Source organism: Triticum aestivum, chromosome 7B (genome assembly GCF_018294505.1).
Source record: "Triticum aestivum cultivar Chinese Spring chromosome 7B, IWGSC CS RefSeq v2.1, whole genome shotgun sequence".
NCBI lineage: Eukaryota > Viridiplantae > Streptophyta > Magnoliopsida > Poales > Poaceae > Triticum > Triticum aestivum.
The window spans coordinates 762,757,284-762,774,428 of NC_057813.1; the positions used below are offsets into that span (position 1 = coordinate 762,757,284).

General features: G+C 45.1%; 1 protein-coding gene and 1 pseudogene across 1 annotated transcript; one reads left to right on the forward strand and one right to left on the reverse strand.

Moving 5' to 3' along the window:
* The first annotated feature begins 834 nt into the window (after positions 1-834).
* LOC123158847 (receptor-like protein EIX1) lies at positions 835-3,482 on the forward strand (annotated as a pseudogene).
* Positions 3,483-6,901: 3,419 nt separating this feature from the next.
* Positions 6,902-11,046, reverse strand: LOC123155910 (putative disease resistance protein RGA3). Its single transcript, XM_044574059.1, has 2 exons — positions 9,997-11,046; positions 6,902-8,582 (listed from the first exon to the last, which is right to left on the reverse strand). The coding sequence occupies exons 1-2, from the start codon at positions 11,044-11,046 to the stop codon at positions 7,101-7,103; spliced, it is 2,532 nt and encodes an 843-aa protein (XP_044429994.1). The 3' UTR covers positions 6,902-7,100.
* Between the last annotated feature and the right edge of the window lie 6,099 nt (positions 11,047-17,145).

The following is a 17,145-nucleotide window of genomic DNA, read 5'->3' on the forward strand; positions in this document are numbered from 1 at the left end:
GAGCTTCAACGATCAAATATGCATATTGATCCTATATATTCCTAACATGTATCGTTCGAAACATACCTCTGAATCTCTTATATAATGTAGTCCTAAATCTTCTCTTGTCTTCCCTTGTCTGAAAATGCTCTTATATTACGTGACGGAGGAAGTAGTATACAACAGAGTGGCTGATTTGGAAAAAAAAATACCGATGGCAGGAGTATATACTCCCATGTGCCAAAATGAATTCCCTGTGTGTCTGGGGCCAACTCCCTTGAATGCTTGCACTCCTATGGATGAGCTCGCCTGTGCCCTTTGGCAGGGGCCTACTCCCTTGAATGCTTGAATGCTTGCGCTCAGTCGTTCGGATCAGGAGGCTTAGATTTTTATTTCTCAAAAAAAAAATGGGGGTTAGATTTTTTTTCCCACTAAAAAGAAGGAGGGTTAGATTTATCTTCTTCTGCCAACTGTATGGGTTTGGTTTGAGTTGATGGAGTCTGATAAAATGTTACTCCTATCTTTGAATTTTTTTGCTTTTGATTTTTTTTAAAGGGCTCCATGGAGTCTCCTCTGAATGGGTTTTTAGCACCCATAGAAGAAAAGTATGTATACGTTGCAAGACCATGACGTGGACTGAGGCGTCAAGTCTCCGGCCACAAATACTGAGCGAAACATGAATAGAAATTCCAGCCACAACCTGGTCTGCCGTCCTCTGCAGGGTAGAATTCTTGCCATAACTTAACTTGAGCATACGAAAAGTACACATGGAAAGACTAGCTTAAAGTAGCTTGTTGTGGAACGGAGATAAGACGCTCGCTCCACTGTCTTCCCCGTCTGCCATTTCCGGCCAATATGACTAAGCTTATGCACCTCCTTCGAGCAAAAGCACTACTCCTTTGCCTACTCATCTCCCAAACAGCATCCACTTCCCATGGTCAAGCGAGTGAATCAGAGGCTTGCCTTAGCAGTGAGCGAGATGCGCTCCTGTCCTTCAAGGCGAGCCTCTTCGACCCTGCTGGCCATCTCTCGTCATGGCGCCGTGGCAACAACTGTTGTCAATGGAAGGGTGTTCGATGCAGCAATCGAACTGGCCATATAATCAAACTCAACCTCCGCAACATCGACATGGATACTGGTGGCTATCCGAACATGAGCAGATCATTGAGCTTGTCGGCAGGAGAGATGAGCTCCTCTTTGGCTACTTTGCAACACCTAAGGTATCTTGATCTGAGCCATAATGACTTCACCGGCACAAGCATACCTGTTTTCATGGGTTCCCTCGGCAAATTAAGGTATCTCAACTTTTCATTGGCATATTTCACTGGGACGATACCTTCCCAACTTGGGAATCTCTCCAAGTTGCAATATCTCGATGTTAGTGGTAATTATGATGGTCTTCGAGCAGTGGATCTTGCATGGTTGCCACGCCTCTCTTTGTTGAGTCATCTTGACATGAGCTTTGTGGATCTTAGTTTTGTGAGGGATTGGGTTCACACGGTTAACATGCTCCCTTCTCTTAAAGTGATTTGCTTGCACGAATGTGGCCTTAATAGTACTGTGACTGCTAGTAATTTACATTCCAAGTCCGACCTCACACATCTCGAGGTCCTTGATATGTCTAGTAACAACCTCTATACATCACTCAATGAGAACTGGTTCTGGAACCTTACAAGTCTCAAGAAGCTCTACCACTCAGACTGTGGCTGGAATGGGTCCATTCCCAGTGAATTGAGAAACATGAAGTCCCTCCAGGTCATATACTTGAGGTGGAACAATATTGAGGGTTTGCTACCAAGAAACATAGAAGACCTGTGCAACTTGAAAGTATTGAAACATCAATGAGTTCATGGATCGATTGCCAAGGTGCTCAAGGAATACATTGCAAGAGTTGTCGGTAGTGGAAACAAATATGACCGGAAATTTGCCCGCTTGGATTGGGAACATGACCAATCTGAGTGTTCTCCGCGCATTTGGAAACATGATGACTAGCCCTCTACCCGAGTTGGAGCACTTGGTAGTTTGAATGAACTGGACCTAGGATACAATAACTTCAATGGTGTGCTCTTGAAGGATCATTTCACAAGTTTAGGTAATTTAGAGAGTTTGCGCCTCAGCTACAATAACTTCAGCTGTGTGCTCTTCAAGGGACATTTTGCAAGTTTAGGTAATTTGAGGTTTTTGGACCTCGGGCACAACAACTTCAACGACGTGCTCTTGAAAAGGCATTCTACAAGTTTGGACAATTTAAAGTATTTGGACCTCAGCTATAATAAATTAAACAATGTGCTCACAGAGGAAGATTTTGCAGGACTATTGAATTTAGAGTATCTAGACTTGTCATACAACTCTTTGAAATTAACTATGAACCAAAAGTGGGTTCCTCCATTCAGATTGAAGGTCGCAGGTTTCCCGGCATGCCATCTTGGACCTCATTTTCCAGAGTGGCTCAAATGGAAAACTGGCATTGATGTTCTTGTCCTCGGAAATGCAAATCTGGATGATGTTATGCCTGATTGGTTCTAGGTGACATTTTCCCGAGCTTCATTCTTGCATGCATCGGGAAACAAGTTGCATGGCTCATTACCAGAAAATTTACAACACATGGCAGCTGACCATATATATCTCGGGTCGAACAACCTTACAGGTCAAGTCCCATTGCTCCCAATAAGTATAGTCCGCTTGAACCTATCATCAAACTCTTTCTTAGGGGCATTGTCTTCACACCTGAAAGCTCCATTTCTAGAAGAGTTGTTGCTTGCAAATAATCAGATTGGAGGCATGATACCATCATCTTTATGCCGATTGGCTAGTCTGAGACGGTTGGACCTATCAGGAAACAAGTTCACAGGAGATGTTATGCAATGCTTCAAGGAGTTTGGTGCAAACTCTGCAAATCAGTTTGGCTCCCAAATGCTCAGTCTAGCCTGGAACAACAATGATCTCTCCGTAAATTCCCCAAAATTCTTCAAAGTGCATCACAATTAAAATTCCTGAATCTTTCATACAATAGTTTCTCTGGAGGATTACCAATGTGCTTACCCGAGAAAATGCCCCTACTGCAAATCTTGAGGTTGAGATCAAATATGTTCAGTGGCCATATTCTGGACAATCTCACTTCCCTTGCCCGTCTTCATTAGTTGGACATATTAGGCAAAAATAATAACATGAAGCATACCATGGTCACTCTCAAACTTGAAGGGAATGATGACCATAATATCCAAGGACACTACATAGGATTACACTTTGAAGAGAGCATTCAAGTAATCACGAAAGACCAAAAGCGTGACTATAGCTTCCAAATCTACAAGCTATTGGTCAATCTTGATTTGTCCAGTAACAATTTAACAGGACAAATCCCAGAGGAGATAAGTTCACTGATTGCCCTCACCAATTTGAATATATCAAGCATTCAGTTGACAGGAAAAATCCCAAATCAGATCGGTAATTTAAAGCATTTGGAGTCCCTGGAGTCAGATCAAGAAGCTCAAGCTGGAGCTTGAACATGCGCGGCAACGTGCGCTAGTGTCTGGCGTCTCACTGGAGGCCCGAGACCTAGAGGGTCAGCTGGGCGAGTTGTACAAGAGGGAGGAGATTATGTACAAGCAAAGATCAAGAATTGGATGGTTGAGAGAGGGGGATCAGAACACAAGATACTTTCAGAATAGGGCCAGTCATCGGAGAAGGAAAAACACGCTCCATGCCCTTCGGCGAGCAGAAGGAAGCAAATGCACCACCGATGAGGAGATGCGGTCCATGGCGGCGTCATTTTATGCCACTCTCTTCACTTCGGAGGGCTCGGCTGGGGCTGACAGAGTGCTTGAGCTCATGGACGAGGTGGTTACCAGTGACATGAATGGGAACCTAACTGCAGCCATCTCTGATGAGGAGATTGAACAGGCTTTGTTTCAAATGGGGGCGACGAAAGCCCCAGGGCCGGACGGCCTGCCCGCGCTATTCTACCAGAGACACTGGTTTCTCTTGAAGATTGATGTGTGTGCGGCTGTTCATGATTTTCTTGCTGGTGGGGCGACCCTGGATTCCTTCAATGACACTGTCTTGGTCATGATACCTAAGGTAAACTCCCCGGAGCTGCTAACTCAGTTTCGTCCTATCAACCTTTGCAACGTTCTATATAAGGTGGCAGCCAAGGTACTTGCTAATAGACTCAAGTGCTTTCTCCCGGTGATGATCTCCGAGGAACAAAGTGCTTTTCTACCGGGGAGGCTCATTACTGATAACATCTTGGTGGCTTACGAGTGTGTGCATGCTATCCGTAAACGCAAAAGGAAGAAGCCTCTTTGTGCTGTTAAACTTGACATGATGAAGGCGTATGACCGTGTTGAATGGACCTTCTTGGAGCAAGTCATGCATCGCCTTGGCTTTGCTCAACTTTGGGTGGACATGGTTATGCGTTTTGTCCGAACAGCCAGATTCTCCGTTAAGCTTAATGGTGGGCTTTCTGAGATTCCTACCCTCCCGGGGCCTCAGGCAGGGGGATCCGTTATCTCCATACTTGTTTTTGCTTTGTGTTGAAGGATTTTCTGCCCTTCTTAAGAGAGCTCAGCAGGAAAAGTGGATCAGCGGGGTTTCATTTGGCGGCACTGGCCCCCATGTGACTCACCTCTTATTCGCCGATGACAGCATCGTCTTTCTGGAGGGGTCCCAAGGAAACCTGGAGGAGCTGAGGAATATGTTACAAGTGTATGAGCATGCATCTAGTGAGAGGGTAAACCTCCAGAAGTCATCCATTTTCTTTGGTAAGGGCTGCTCGAAGGATAATAAGAACATTTTAAAAGGTGTCATTGGCATCAACTCTGAGGCGCTTAGCGAGAAATATCTTGGCCTACCGACGGCGGTGGGTAGATCTAAGCATGGCACTTTTAAGTATGTCAGAGAGAGTTCTAAGGGTAAAGTGTTGGGATGGAAAGGGCAAGGTCTGTCAAAGGCGGCGAAGGAAGTACTAGCGAAATCAGGGCTGCAAGCGACACCGACGTTCACCATGAGTTGTTTTCAACTATTCAAGAAAATGTGTCGGAACCTGACCTCTATCTCCTCTAACTTCTGGTGGGGATCAGCTCATGGAGAGAACAAGGTGCGCTGGTTTTTTTGCTACCAGTAGCGCGGGCACCAGCTCTACTGCTACGGCGCTACAGCTATTTTGTAGCAGTAGCGCGTTTCCCCTGGTGACAGCAATAGACAAAACAAGTATAATGGTGGCAGCTTTAACAACTGGACTAAACGTGTCCTCATAATCAATGCCATAGCGTTGCTTGAAACCTTTAGCAACTAGCCTAGCTTTATATCTATCTAAAGTGCCATCAGAGTGTCGTTTAATTTTGTACACCCACTTACAGTCAATAATATTCCTCCCTGACTTGGGAGAAACCAAGTGCCAAGTTTGATTTTTCATAAGAGCATTGTACTCCGTTTCCATAGCACGTTGCCAATTCTTATCTCCTAGAGCTTCTGCCACATTTCTAGGTTCTTGAGTGACAGCAAGATTTGCAAATTTAAAATTTTTATCATACCTGACCGTCCCATCTTTAGGAACCAAAGGCTTAAAAATACCTTTCTGAGCTCGTGTACGAGGGCGTACATGAGCAGGATCCGCAGAAGATCCGGGAGCCACAGCGGATCCAGCAGTACTGGCGGCGTCCAAATGACCAGGAAGATCCTCCTCGACTGATGTGCGGTCGGGCGTGGGATCACGTGCCTGCCCAGGCGACAAAACGGGCGAATCCGCCTCGACTACGGCGCGGTCGGGCGTTGGATCGTGTGACCGCACGGGCGACCGGGCGGGAGACACACGCCTGTGGGCCCAGCCGTCAGGGCCATCATTGCGTGGAGACGCGGCAGCGCTAGGCAACGCGCCCGCGCCGGACCCACCACGACACGTGGTGCCCGCGGAGACGCCAGCCGAGGGGAACGCGCCAGTACTGTTAGTACCATACAAAGCCAACGCTGACCACATACAGCAAGAGGATCGCAAGCTCTTCTAGGCAGCCCAATCACAATTTATATCTGCAGCAAGCAAAATTACATGGAAAACTACTAGTTAGATGCATACGCAAACGCAATGCACACTATACTGTATACTAAACCAATCCTTGTTGCAAACCACACGAGAGAATGACCAAAACACTTTGGCAAGCTGACCTCAGAGCAAATGTTACAACAAGCCCGGGAAGAAGGGTGTCTGTCCACAAAGCCAATGATATTGTATCTACCCCATTATGATGTTGGGTTACTTTGATCACTAGGCTGAGCTGCTGTTGCTGATGCTGTGTGGCTAAGAATTAAGCTGCATGCCCAGTACAGTCATGTTTATACGTCATCTGAAACGACGTAATCATGTGAACAAAAAAGGTACGACATATATCCAGTCATCATGCAGCGGCATATATGGATGAAAGGCAGGGGATAAGGTGAAACGGACTTATAAACTAGCAGAGTCCGAGTGCCCAAACAAATTAAGATAAAAATCGTATGTTTAAACTTACCTTCAAACACCGTAGAGCTGCTAATATTTGAATCGAACTTGCCAGTGTCTCCACTTGTGTATATCACGTACCATTTCCTTCCTCTAGCACGTGCATATACCTTAACATGCTCGACATGCCTAAACTTATCCCACTCGAGACCAGATTGTCCCGCAGCTACTGAAGCGAGCAGCCATGGTCTGCAGAATAACTGCAAATGCATTGGCTTTATGTACCGCATGTATTCAGGAAGCTTTTCCATGGCGTAATCCTCCAGGACCAACCTCACAAGTGCAGGGATACACTCTAGAACCTTCAGCTTTTGGCACTTGGTGATAGTAAGCTTCTGCATATTGGGGAAATTGGTGATCCTCTCCAGGTCAGGGATTCCATGCACTCTAAGTTCAACAACAAAAGGAAAATTCTCAAGGTAGCTGAGATTCTGCACGTGGTCTATGACTAATTTTTTCAAAGCTCTCGCATTGGAGGCAAGGCCGGGAGGAACACAGGTCAATTTGCAATTATTGAGGGAAAGCTCCACCAAACACGGCATGGCTTGCACTTGCTCCTCCCACTCCCACTCCTCCCATTCCACCATTCCTTGTAACACCATCCTGTTTAACCTCAGAAATGGATCAATTACCGCCAGCAGGAATGCATTTCCAACAATCTTGATGCATGGAGCACGGTAGACTGCAGATAGGGGAGCTGACACAACCCATTGGGAAGTTGGGTGCAACAAGCCAGGCCATCAAACATTAGATTCTTCAAGTTGGTGAGGGGCACCATCGATGTGGACATCATCCAACTCAGGAGTTGCAGGCCAAAATACCCATCGACAACAAGATTTTCTACACTTGGTGGAGGGCGGAGCTCATCAAACACATTCTTGATTCGTCGCTTCTCTTCCTCAGAAACACCTTCTTTCCCTTTGACCAATCCATCATCTCCTAGTCTACTGGTGCAGACCAAAACAAGGTCAATAAGATGCATCTTCTCACTAAGCCTAGCATTGGCAGCAAACGAGGCAGTGGATACATTTTCCAATTGAATTAATCCAAGAAATCTCAGTTGGGAAAGAGGCCCCAACTCATTCAAACTGCACCAATCACCATCCATGTGGGCTCGAAACCCATCTAATCTCCTCATACTTGTGAGCTCACAGAACCCTCTAGGTATCATACTCACGTGCGGAAGATTGAGTAACCTCAGGCCAAGCTTCACAATGCTATGAGGAAGATTGATCAAATTTTCACATCCACCAAGGTTAAGGAATTGCAATAATTTCATCTTGCCAATGTTCCCTGGAAGTACAGATATATCAGTATCAAGTAGTGCCAAATATCTCAGGTGCTTGAGTTGATGCAGTGATTCAACCAATGCAGCCACATCTGCAAATTCTATATGTAGAGTCCGCAAACCAGAAAAAGCAAGCAATGAATCACCGGGCTTTATCTTGATCTGAATAGTTGAGATTAGTGTTCTCACTGATTGGTACTTCTGTAAAGATGTCCAGTCAAGTTCACCTGATTGTAGTTGATCGGTTGCTATAGACAACCGAAGAAACTTTTCTGAATGAAGTTTAATAAGATTAACATTGTCTCCGTCTTGAGCTACGAGTGCTTCATCTTTAGTCATATATTGAGCAAATGAGCGAACAATATCATGCATATTGCAACATGATTGATTAACATCAAATTTATCTGGCTTTGTAAGGTTCCTAGATATCAACTCCTTGTAGTAATTTCCTCCCAATTCTTCTAAATCATTAGAGTTTCCATGAACAAATCCTTCGCTAATCCACATGGCAACAACTTGATGCACATTAAACTTTTTATTTTTAGGAAGAATAGAGTAGTATAGAAAGCACTGCTTCAGATAAGTAGGCATATCTTCATAGCTCAAGTATACTGCATGGTTGAGCTCTTGGGGCATTTTAGTTCTTGACCATTTAGAATCATTAAAAACCTGCTCCCAGTCACGACGTAGCACCTCCCTTTTACGCAAGAGTCCTCCCATTACTTTGACCGCAAGTGGTAAACCACCACATTTTTGTATAATTTTCAATCCAATATCTTTTAGCTTGTTGATGTGGCCTTCATTTATCTCGCTTGAGATTACCTGCAAACATGCAGTTCAAGGGACCAATAAGGGTTAATTAACTACGAACCAAGCTCTTTGAAGACTCTCAAATTAATTTGCCTCTCAATAGATAAGAGGACTATTTGATATTTTTGGAGGAATAGGAGTATTTGATATAGCTATCCCTTTATCAAGGGTAAGTTTGTCTAGGTAAAAATACTCAAAGTACAGAAAGTACTAGTCAAAAAGAAAATGTTATAAATGTATTTACTTATCACCCACCTATATAACAAAGGTTAATGCAATGACTCTCATGTATAACTTACATAACTTATACCTAGAAAGCAATTTTTCTTCCCTTCTGTTTTTTCAACATGGACTATTCTTTCCAAAAAATTACTTTTGCACTATTCACTCATTGCTTTAACAGGAAATTATATTCTTAATTTAGGATTAACATATATTACATAGTTCATTATTTTAGAGTCACCTGAAATTATCCTATCTCTTAGTCACCTAAAATGCATAATACTACAACAAATATTGCATTGTAAATATTTTGTGTAATTTTTTTTTACAAAACTATACTACAGCAGTTAGTCTAGTTAGATTTTGTTTTATATTAATTTGCTTCTATTGGTAGGGGTTCACCAAAATTGTTGTTTTCGATCTTAAAATAATTTTTCATTTCTATTATTTTCTATGGTACCACAATATGTGTGAATAATATTAGCCACAATTCTAGGGATTCTTTACTAAAAAGCATCCCCGAGGCCTCACGCTACACGTGTGGACTCTGCGCCAAAAATGCACGCCGGCAGCAAGCCAACTAGCCATCTAAGCTGACTTGGTCTCGGTTTAACTTAACCCCTGGTGCTATATTTTGCCAAGTACTCTCTAGTACACTTATTTTGGAACGAATGGAGTAAATAGCTAGCGCACCACTTCTTTCAAAGTTTGGTGAGTAAAGTACACATTCATGCCAAGTTCAAGACCGCCGGTGCAATTACCTTATTTGCAAAACAACAAAGTTAATATTAGCGCCCTCAAAAAGAAAACAAAGTTAATATTAGCCATACAATATTATTGACAACAACTTACCATCCAAGAGGTAATAGTACTTACTCCCTTTGTAAACAAATATAAGAGCGTTTAGTGATCTAAACGCTCTTATATTTCTTTACGGAGGGAGTACAAGCGATTGGCTTATACGTAATTAATTGCACACTAGTATGGAAGCATCAAAAAAATTCTCCTAATTAACTACACTGTACTGTTAATAAGTACCCCCTCCGTCCGAAATTACTTGTCGCTCAAACGGAAGTATCTAGCACTAAGCACTATTTTAGTGTTAGATACATTTGTTTGAGCGACAAGTAATTCTAGACGAAGGTAGTACATGAATATAGGTTATCCACTTTATTAAGACATCACTATTTAATTGCATACGGACCTGCTTCTTGAGCAATGACCAGGCGTCCTCAGGCGCTAACGTGTCGACGTAGTGGTAGGGCCATGTTGCTGTCATCCCTCGGGCAACGCATTCATCTCTAGTGGTGATGAGGACCCAGCTACCTGAAGCGACGACATTGACTAAGGGTATTTTGAGCACACACTCCCAGGCTCCATTGTTCCACACATCATCCATTACCAGCAATGTCTTGTGGTCCTTCAAGGCATGCATTAGGGCACGGTGAAGAGCGTCCTTTGCATTTCCAGCCAGCTGGGCATTTCCATCGGCACCGATGATGGCTCTTCTCAGCAGCTCAACCTCACTGAAATTTTGATTGACGCTCAACCATATCTTTTTACTGAACCCACCTTGGATGGCCTCGTCATTGAAGACCTTCTGGGCAAGGGTGGTCTTGCCAATGCCACCAACACCTACGATGGCAATCACCATGATGTCATCATTGACCTCCTTTCCATTCTGCATGATCTGGGCCACCAATGATCTTGTGTCTTCTTCGATCTTGTTCCCAACTACAGCCGACCGGTCAAAGTCCCCTGCCGTCTCCCGACTTGGATTACCATGGCGAGAGGCGTGGGCATTGCTGCTATGATCCTCATAAGACAAAATATTGATGAAGTTGAAAGCAAAACTCCGTGTGTTGATGTCGTCAAGCCTCTGGTTGAGCTTCTTGATGCGGGTGCCGATCTCATGAGCATGGAAGGGGTTCCGCATGCAAAAGAGCAAGGGATTAAGACATCCCGCATCTATGGTACTGGATGATCCATGCTCCATGGCCTTAAGCTGGCACAGGTCGAGGATGTCAGTAGCTTCGTACATGGCACGCTTGAGATGCCCCACCCACTCTCGGACAGTCTCGTCAGTGATGTTCCTCCTATCGGCGTGAGCGAGGATGTTCTTGAGGTCTCGGAGCCTGTCGCCCATCTTGTCAATCTCACCGGAGACGCCCAGCATAGTCCCCACTTCATCAGCTGCTACCTGCGCGAGCATGTCCACGAGGTAGGAAGCAAACGCATCCAGCACAATCGCCATTGTTGTTGGCTAATTTTGCTGTAATGACAAAGGTAGCGTCAAATTTAAGCAGCTTAGCTTTAGCTGGCTGTAAAGAGAGAGACAAATTACACTTGAACTTCCTCAACAACCTCTGAGATGGATGGACAACACCGATGGCGGAGATGGTGGGGAGAAGATGTGTTGATGTTCCGGCAGGTCACCTCCGGGAGCGGCAGCTCAGATCGTCGTCTGGCCCGTCGCATCCAGGAGCAGCAGCTCAGCTCCTCCACCAGAACGCGGCCACTGGGCACGTCGTCTCCTTGCGCACCAGCTATGCTTCTGCTCCGGCACGTCTCCCCCGCATGGAGCTAATTAATTACACAATGTGGGCTATCAGGTGGCTGATCTTGCTTAATCTTTTGAACAGAGGCTCCGTCAATCAGCTAATAAAAGCTAAATGAGTTTCTGAATTAGTAGGACCCTGATCGATGTCATAGCTACGTATTAATTGATGATGATTAGGTTTGTGATGTCTACATTGTAACAGTTACGTTTCTCATAATTTCTCAGGAAGACTGAGCTATCCATGTATGTATTACAAATTTACATTCAACTGTTGATAACAATGAAATTTGGTGTTCGATCGCATTCACACATTCAACAGTTTTGGGTATTTTACTGTTACTGATGTTGACGTTTATGGTTGTTTGCTGAAAAAAGATGTTCAGAAACCTCAATGATTGAGAAAATCCTCTGCAGCAGAAGACAATGCTTAAAGTATGGTTCAACTGCTTTGTAAAAAAAGTATTGTTCGAGTTGCTGCTTTAGTGGGGGGAAAGGGGTTCATACCCGACATGGAAGATGTGACGATAGGCAGGACAAACCAGTTGTAATGTACATTAGGTACGTTTTATCTCTAGCTTTGGACGAGCTCAAGGTACCCTCCGAAAATATGTATGGTATAGTTTTGTACACACATCAGCACTTATCTAAGCTTAATTAGGCTCTGGATTAGTTAAGTGCTGCTTATGGCATGCCAACCTGCCCCACAATTATTGATGAACATCTGGCTGCTTTTGTCCTTTTTTGTGTGCAGTAGAGCTTCTCCTGCATACATTTGTAATTTATGTTTTGCCAGAAAAGAGTAGAAGAAACTTTGTAACTGAAGCTATGTGTCCATGATCTCTAGTTTTTTCGGAACTCCATCACTCAACGTGATACAAGAGTAGTCACGGAGAATTGAAAGTATGGGGTTTCCTCTGAAGAAGATCAACCCTGCCCCCTGGTGCTCAGGCTGATGAAATAAATCTTTGCCATTCCAGGCAGAACTGATGAAATAAATCTTGATTTCTGAAGCAGAAGACTGCCTTTTTCTTATTTTTACAGCAAGAGCTCCACTGCCATTCAAAAGCCGGGTGATGCATGCTAGATTAATTTTAGGATTCAGATGGAGCTGGGACAACAACTAGCAACTCAACCCTCAAGTATACTTATGACTGGTGGGCCAGTATGTTTTGTGTTGTTTAAGCCGGCCGGTGACTGACTAATTGTGCGCGTTCTTATCCATCTAACCGCATGCACTGCGCTCTTTGCGCGGTGCATATCGATTTGTCCTCCATCGATTTGTAGTTGGTGCAATGGCTGCCTTGCTAACAAGGAAGATTTGTCCTCCATTTGTCCCCCATCGATATGTGATGTGTTATCTAGCTAGGTATTAGGCTACAGGACAAATCGATTGGTAGTTGGTGCAACGGCTGCCTTGTTAACAAGGACGACTTGCTCGTCTAGCTTTCAAGTCTTGTTTGAACACATAAGCATTTACATCATACTCCCTTCGTCCCATAATGTAAGAGCATTTTTGACACTATACTAGTGTCAGAAACGCTCTTATATTATGGGACGGAGGGAGTAATTAGGTAGGCAACTAGTAGATGAGAGATGCCGGGTACTTTCCTTGAGATTAGATAGGTCTAGTTAGTTTATTACTCTACCTTGGGGGCAGGCAGGAAGTAACATCACCTTGTTTGAATACATAAAAATTGACATCATAATTAGGTTGGCAGCTAGTTGGGGGCAAATGCGGTGAAACTTCCCTGAGATCTGCCACCTAGGTCTACTTTATTACCTTGTGGGCAGATAGCAACTAATATTATTCATCCAAGATCATCTGTCAGCATGAAACTGATCAATGGCCTAAGGCACTAGCGTCTGCAGTTTTAGAGCACTACCCTACTCTTTGCGTCAATACCATCAAAATTAAGTCAAAAGAATTCTGTACCGAATCGATAGAATGTCAACAAAATCAAGACAAAAGAATAATTGCATGTAATTTAGGGCAAGAAAGGTAAAAAAATATATAATCAACGGTGGAAAGGGGAAATGGCGACTGACCATGCGTGCTTTGCCGCCGCCGGCGCATTGCCACACGAGCTCCTCTGCTGTGGAGAATGGGGGCTGTCGCCGGAGTGGTGCAGCTCCACATTTGGATTTGGCCGGCGCTGAGGAAGCCAATAGGGTCAGGGAGGTGACGGCTCTGCGCATCTGGAATCTGGGGTGTAGATGATCATTCGTGTGAGATCATGTGTACCCCACGGCCCACGGCCCAGATGATCATTCGAGTGGATTTATGAGCACTTCGTCCTTTGTGAACATGGGTGTAGCTAAGAACTGAAAACACAGGCAACTTCAACTCTATTCTCTTCTCTCCTACTCCCTCCGTTCCAAAATAGATGCTCAACTTTATACTAACTTTAGTACAAAGTTGGGTCATCTATTTTGGAACGGAGGGACTATGAGTATGTCAATACACCAAACAGGTAATCAAATTTATTAGCACCAAAACTGTGCATGTCAATACAAGCTAGCAACAGTTTTACAAGGTAATCTCCTTCTTTCACCCAACAGGTAACCAAATTTATTAGCACCAAAATTATTGCCAACCAAGCAGGAGGATGAAGGCTTGCGTTCCAAAGTCCTGATTGCCACAGTGACCAAAAGTTTAATCAATTAATCACATGGGTTTAATTAATGTACCAGTAAGAAACACTTCCTTTTGAGAACAGCACGTCTGATTGTCTCCATTTATGCTATAGTGGCTGGGAAGCCTGCCTTCATCGAACATGCTCTACCATCTTGTTGAATCTGTTTTATCGATTGGTTTAACTTTGCATCCACATCGCTAATTGATCCATCCACGTGCCCACCACATGCAGTTGGCGACAAAAAGAGAGCTAGCACAGTGGAGGGTGATGTTCTTTATTTATTGATTATGTAACTGAACGAGCAAACGGACTGAACTGAAACTTTGAACACAAACTTTATATAAACCGTCGATGCAGTATAAACGTAGCCCAACTCATGTTTTGCAGACTCATCCATGAGAACCAAAATTCACATAAGCAAGAGTTGAGAATCAACAACTTACATTACAAATTCATGAGGCATCAAATGCATGACGGAGTTCCAAGTCAAATATTGAACCGTGGGAGGTCTTTGTTAGAAGTATAATTATGTTTAAGTTAGAGATTAGGAGTTAGAGATAGGATTGGTTTAAACCATGTACGACTTGTCCCCTACTCCAAGTCTCTCTCACATATTGTACTTTATATATCCCACACTTGGGTCAGATCAAAAAAAACAACAACAACACAATATTCATCAATCCTACAATTTTACATGGTATTAGAGCGGTTTGTCTCACGACGCCGATCCTAGGAACCTTCCACCACACTTCGGCAGCGCGCCGCCCCCGGGGAGATTAATCTCCTCTCCCCGGGGGCGCGGCACTCGGTCGAGCAAAGATCAGATCGATTCCATAGATTAGAACAATTCCAATTCAAAATTTTCTTAGATTGATTTTTCTTGCTTTAGCCACAAATAGATTCCTCTCCCCGACCCTCAAATCCGGTGAGATCAATCCGGCACAACGCTCGTGCAACAGCGGAGCACACGTGGCAGGTCGCGCGGTCTAGAAGAGCAGCCACCGGTTTCTGTCCAGGCGGCCTGACGGCGCATCTTCATCGACCTCTGGCTCCGGACGGCACGCCGGGGATATGTACAGGCGACAGGCAGCCCAGGCATACGATCTGTTTTTGATCTGCTTCGACACACACCCATCGCGTCAGACAAGTCGGACAGGGAGCAGATCGGTTCCCTTGGAGCCGGCACTTGCACTTCATCGGCAAGCACCTCCATCGACCCATGCAGCCATGCATGCACTTGTATGGCATGCACAAAAACTGCACGTACGTGCTATATCTAGACTCGGGCTTGGTTTGGATTCGGCTAGCTTGAAGCCTTCAACGATGCAACTCCGAGGGCCCGGTTGCACGTGTCTACATCATCCCGACGCACGGCGACTCCGTGGGCGCTCGATCACGGGAGGGCATGCAGCTGGGCCTCATCAGCATCAGCTGCCTTCGTCGACTTCGGACACATGCGCAGATCCCAGATGGATTCCAGCCGGTGCACATGATGGCCATCGCCGAAGCCGCGGCCTCGCCAAGGGACTCCACGCTGCAGCGCCAACCAGCTAGTTGTCCGCGTACGTCCACGAACCGCTGCATCGAGCGATCTGCACCAACCCTGCGCCGCATCATCAAGCTATACGACTACGTCGGGCTACAAGCCAATATACTTCGTCGAGCACGTCTACAAGAAGCGATCTCAACATGCACCATCCACACGCCAGGCGGGTGTGGAACGAGATGCAATCTTGATCGACTTCTCCGGCGCGACACGGCGTTGACACTTGGTCGCCGCGAGGGACGCCTTCAAGCGACACATTATCGTCGACACGCTGCTGTGACGCCATCGCCGACACTTCATCACCAAGGTCTTCATAAACGTCGTCTTCACCAACATCTTCATCAACACACCGCCGCCACCTTGTCCACAAGATGGACACCTAGCGTCCTCTGACAAAATTTTCTGCAAGACGCGACCACGACGACGGCAACGACCGCGTCATCCACGACGGCACGACTGCACTGACATGGCGTCACTATAGTGACGACCCCTACACGGCCACACGGTTTTGGCAAAACCGATGTGTGCTCGATGGGTTTTCTCCGGTCTTGGCAAAACTGGTGGACTCATCGCCGACGGCACCCTCTGACATCCGCAAGGTGCATCGTCCACGTCTGCAGCTCCGTCATAGCGCATTTTTTTTGCGCCTCCGGCTTTGTGCGGCTTCATCATCCACGACGACCATACCATCGACCACGACTACCTCGACCAGGGCTACATCACCATGATCGGCTACCTCGACATTAATGGCTACCTCGACATTAGTGGCTACGTCTGCAGCAACTCATCGGCAACAACTCCAGTCAACAGCGTCCGTCTCGTCACTTGCGTCCACGACACTCCCGCTGTGACTGCGGGAGGGAATAGACGAGAAGGCAGGAAGGCACCAGAAGGGGACGCAGTCACCGCCCTAACTGCCGACCCATCAGAGACGCAGTTGATGATGGCGCAGCGGAGAAGACGACGAAAGCACAAGAGTTCAAATTCAGTCGTCATCGTCCGCTTCACTCCCGCTACGACTGAGGGGGAATGTTAGAAGTATAATTATGTTTAAGTTAGAGATTAGGAGTTAGAGATAGGATTGGTTTAAACCATGTACGACTTGTCCCCTACTCCAAGTCTCTCTCACATATTGTACTCTATATATCCCACACTTGGGTATTCCACATAGATTATTGGCAGCATCCTGGAGACGGAAAAGCAACATTATTAGCTACAGAAAAGCCACATAGCTTTAAGGTACCTAGCTAGCATGTACTCCCTCCGTTCTAAAATAGATGACCCAATTTTATACCAACTTTGTACTAAAGTTAGTATAAAGTTGGGTCATCTATTTTGAAACGGAGGGAGTAACTATGTAAGAGAACAGTGTGCACGTGCTTTATGTTTCAAGCCAGAGCAAATTTAGGGAGACCCTAGCCTTTCCTTTCTTCCTTTCATAAAGAAGACTGATTCTACGGAGCAATAAACTGAACGAGATACTGCAATTTGTGAACAACAATATGCATGTCAAAAATTCAGTTTGCCGTTTCTTTTTTGGCATTTGGGCTGATCTCTCCGCAATAATTTATCTCTGGTCATGGTTACAAACATGTTATGGCACATCATAAA

Coding starts and splice junctions, on each gene's coding strand:
- LOC123155910 (XM_044574059.1), bottom strand. CDS start 11,046: ATGGCGATTGTGCTGGATGCGTTTGCTTCCTACCTCGTGGACATGCTC. Junction 8,583..9,996: donor GGTCATTGCTCAAGAAGCAG/GTCCGTATGCAA, acceptor GCATGTTTGCAG/GTAATCTCAAGCGAGATAAA.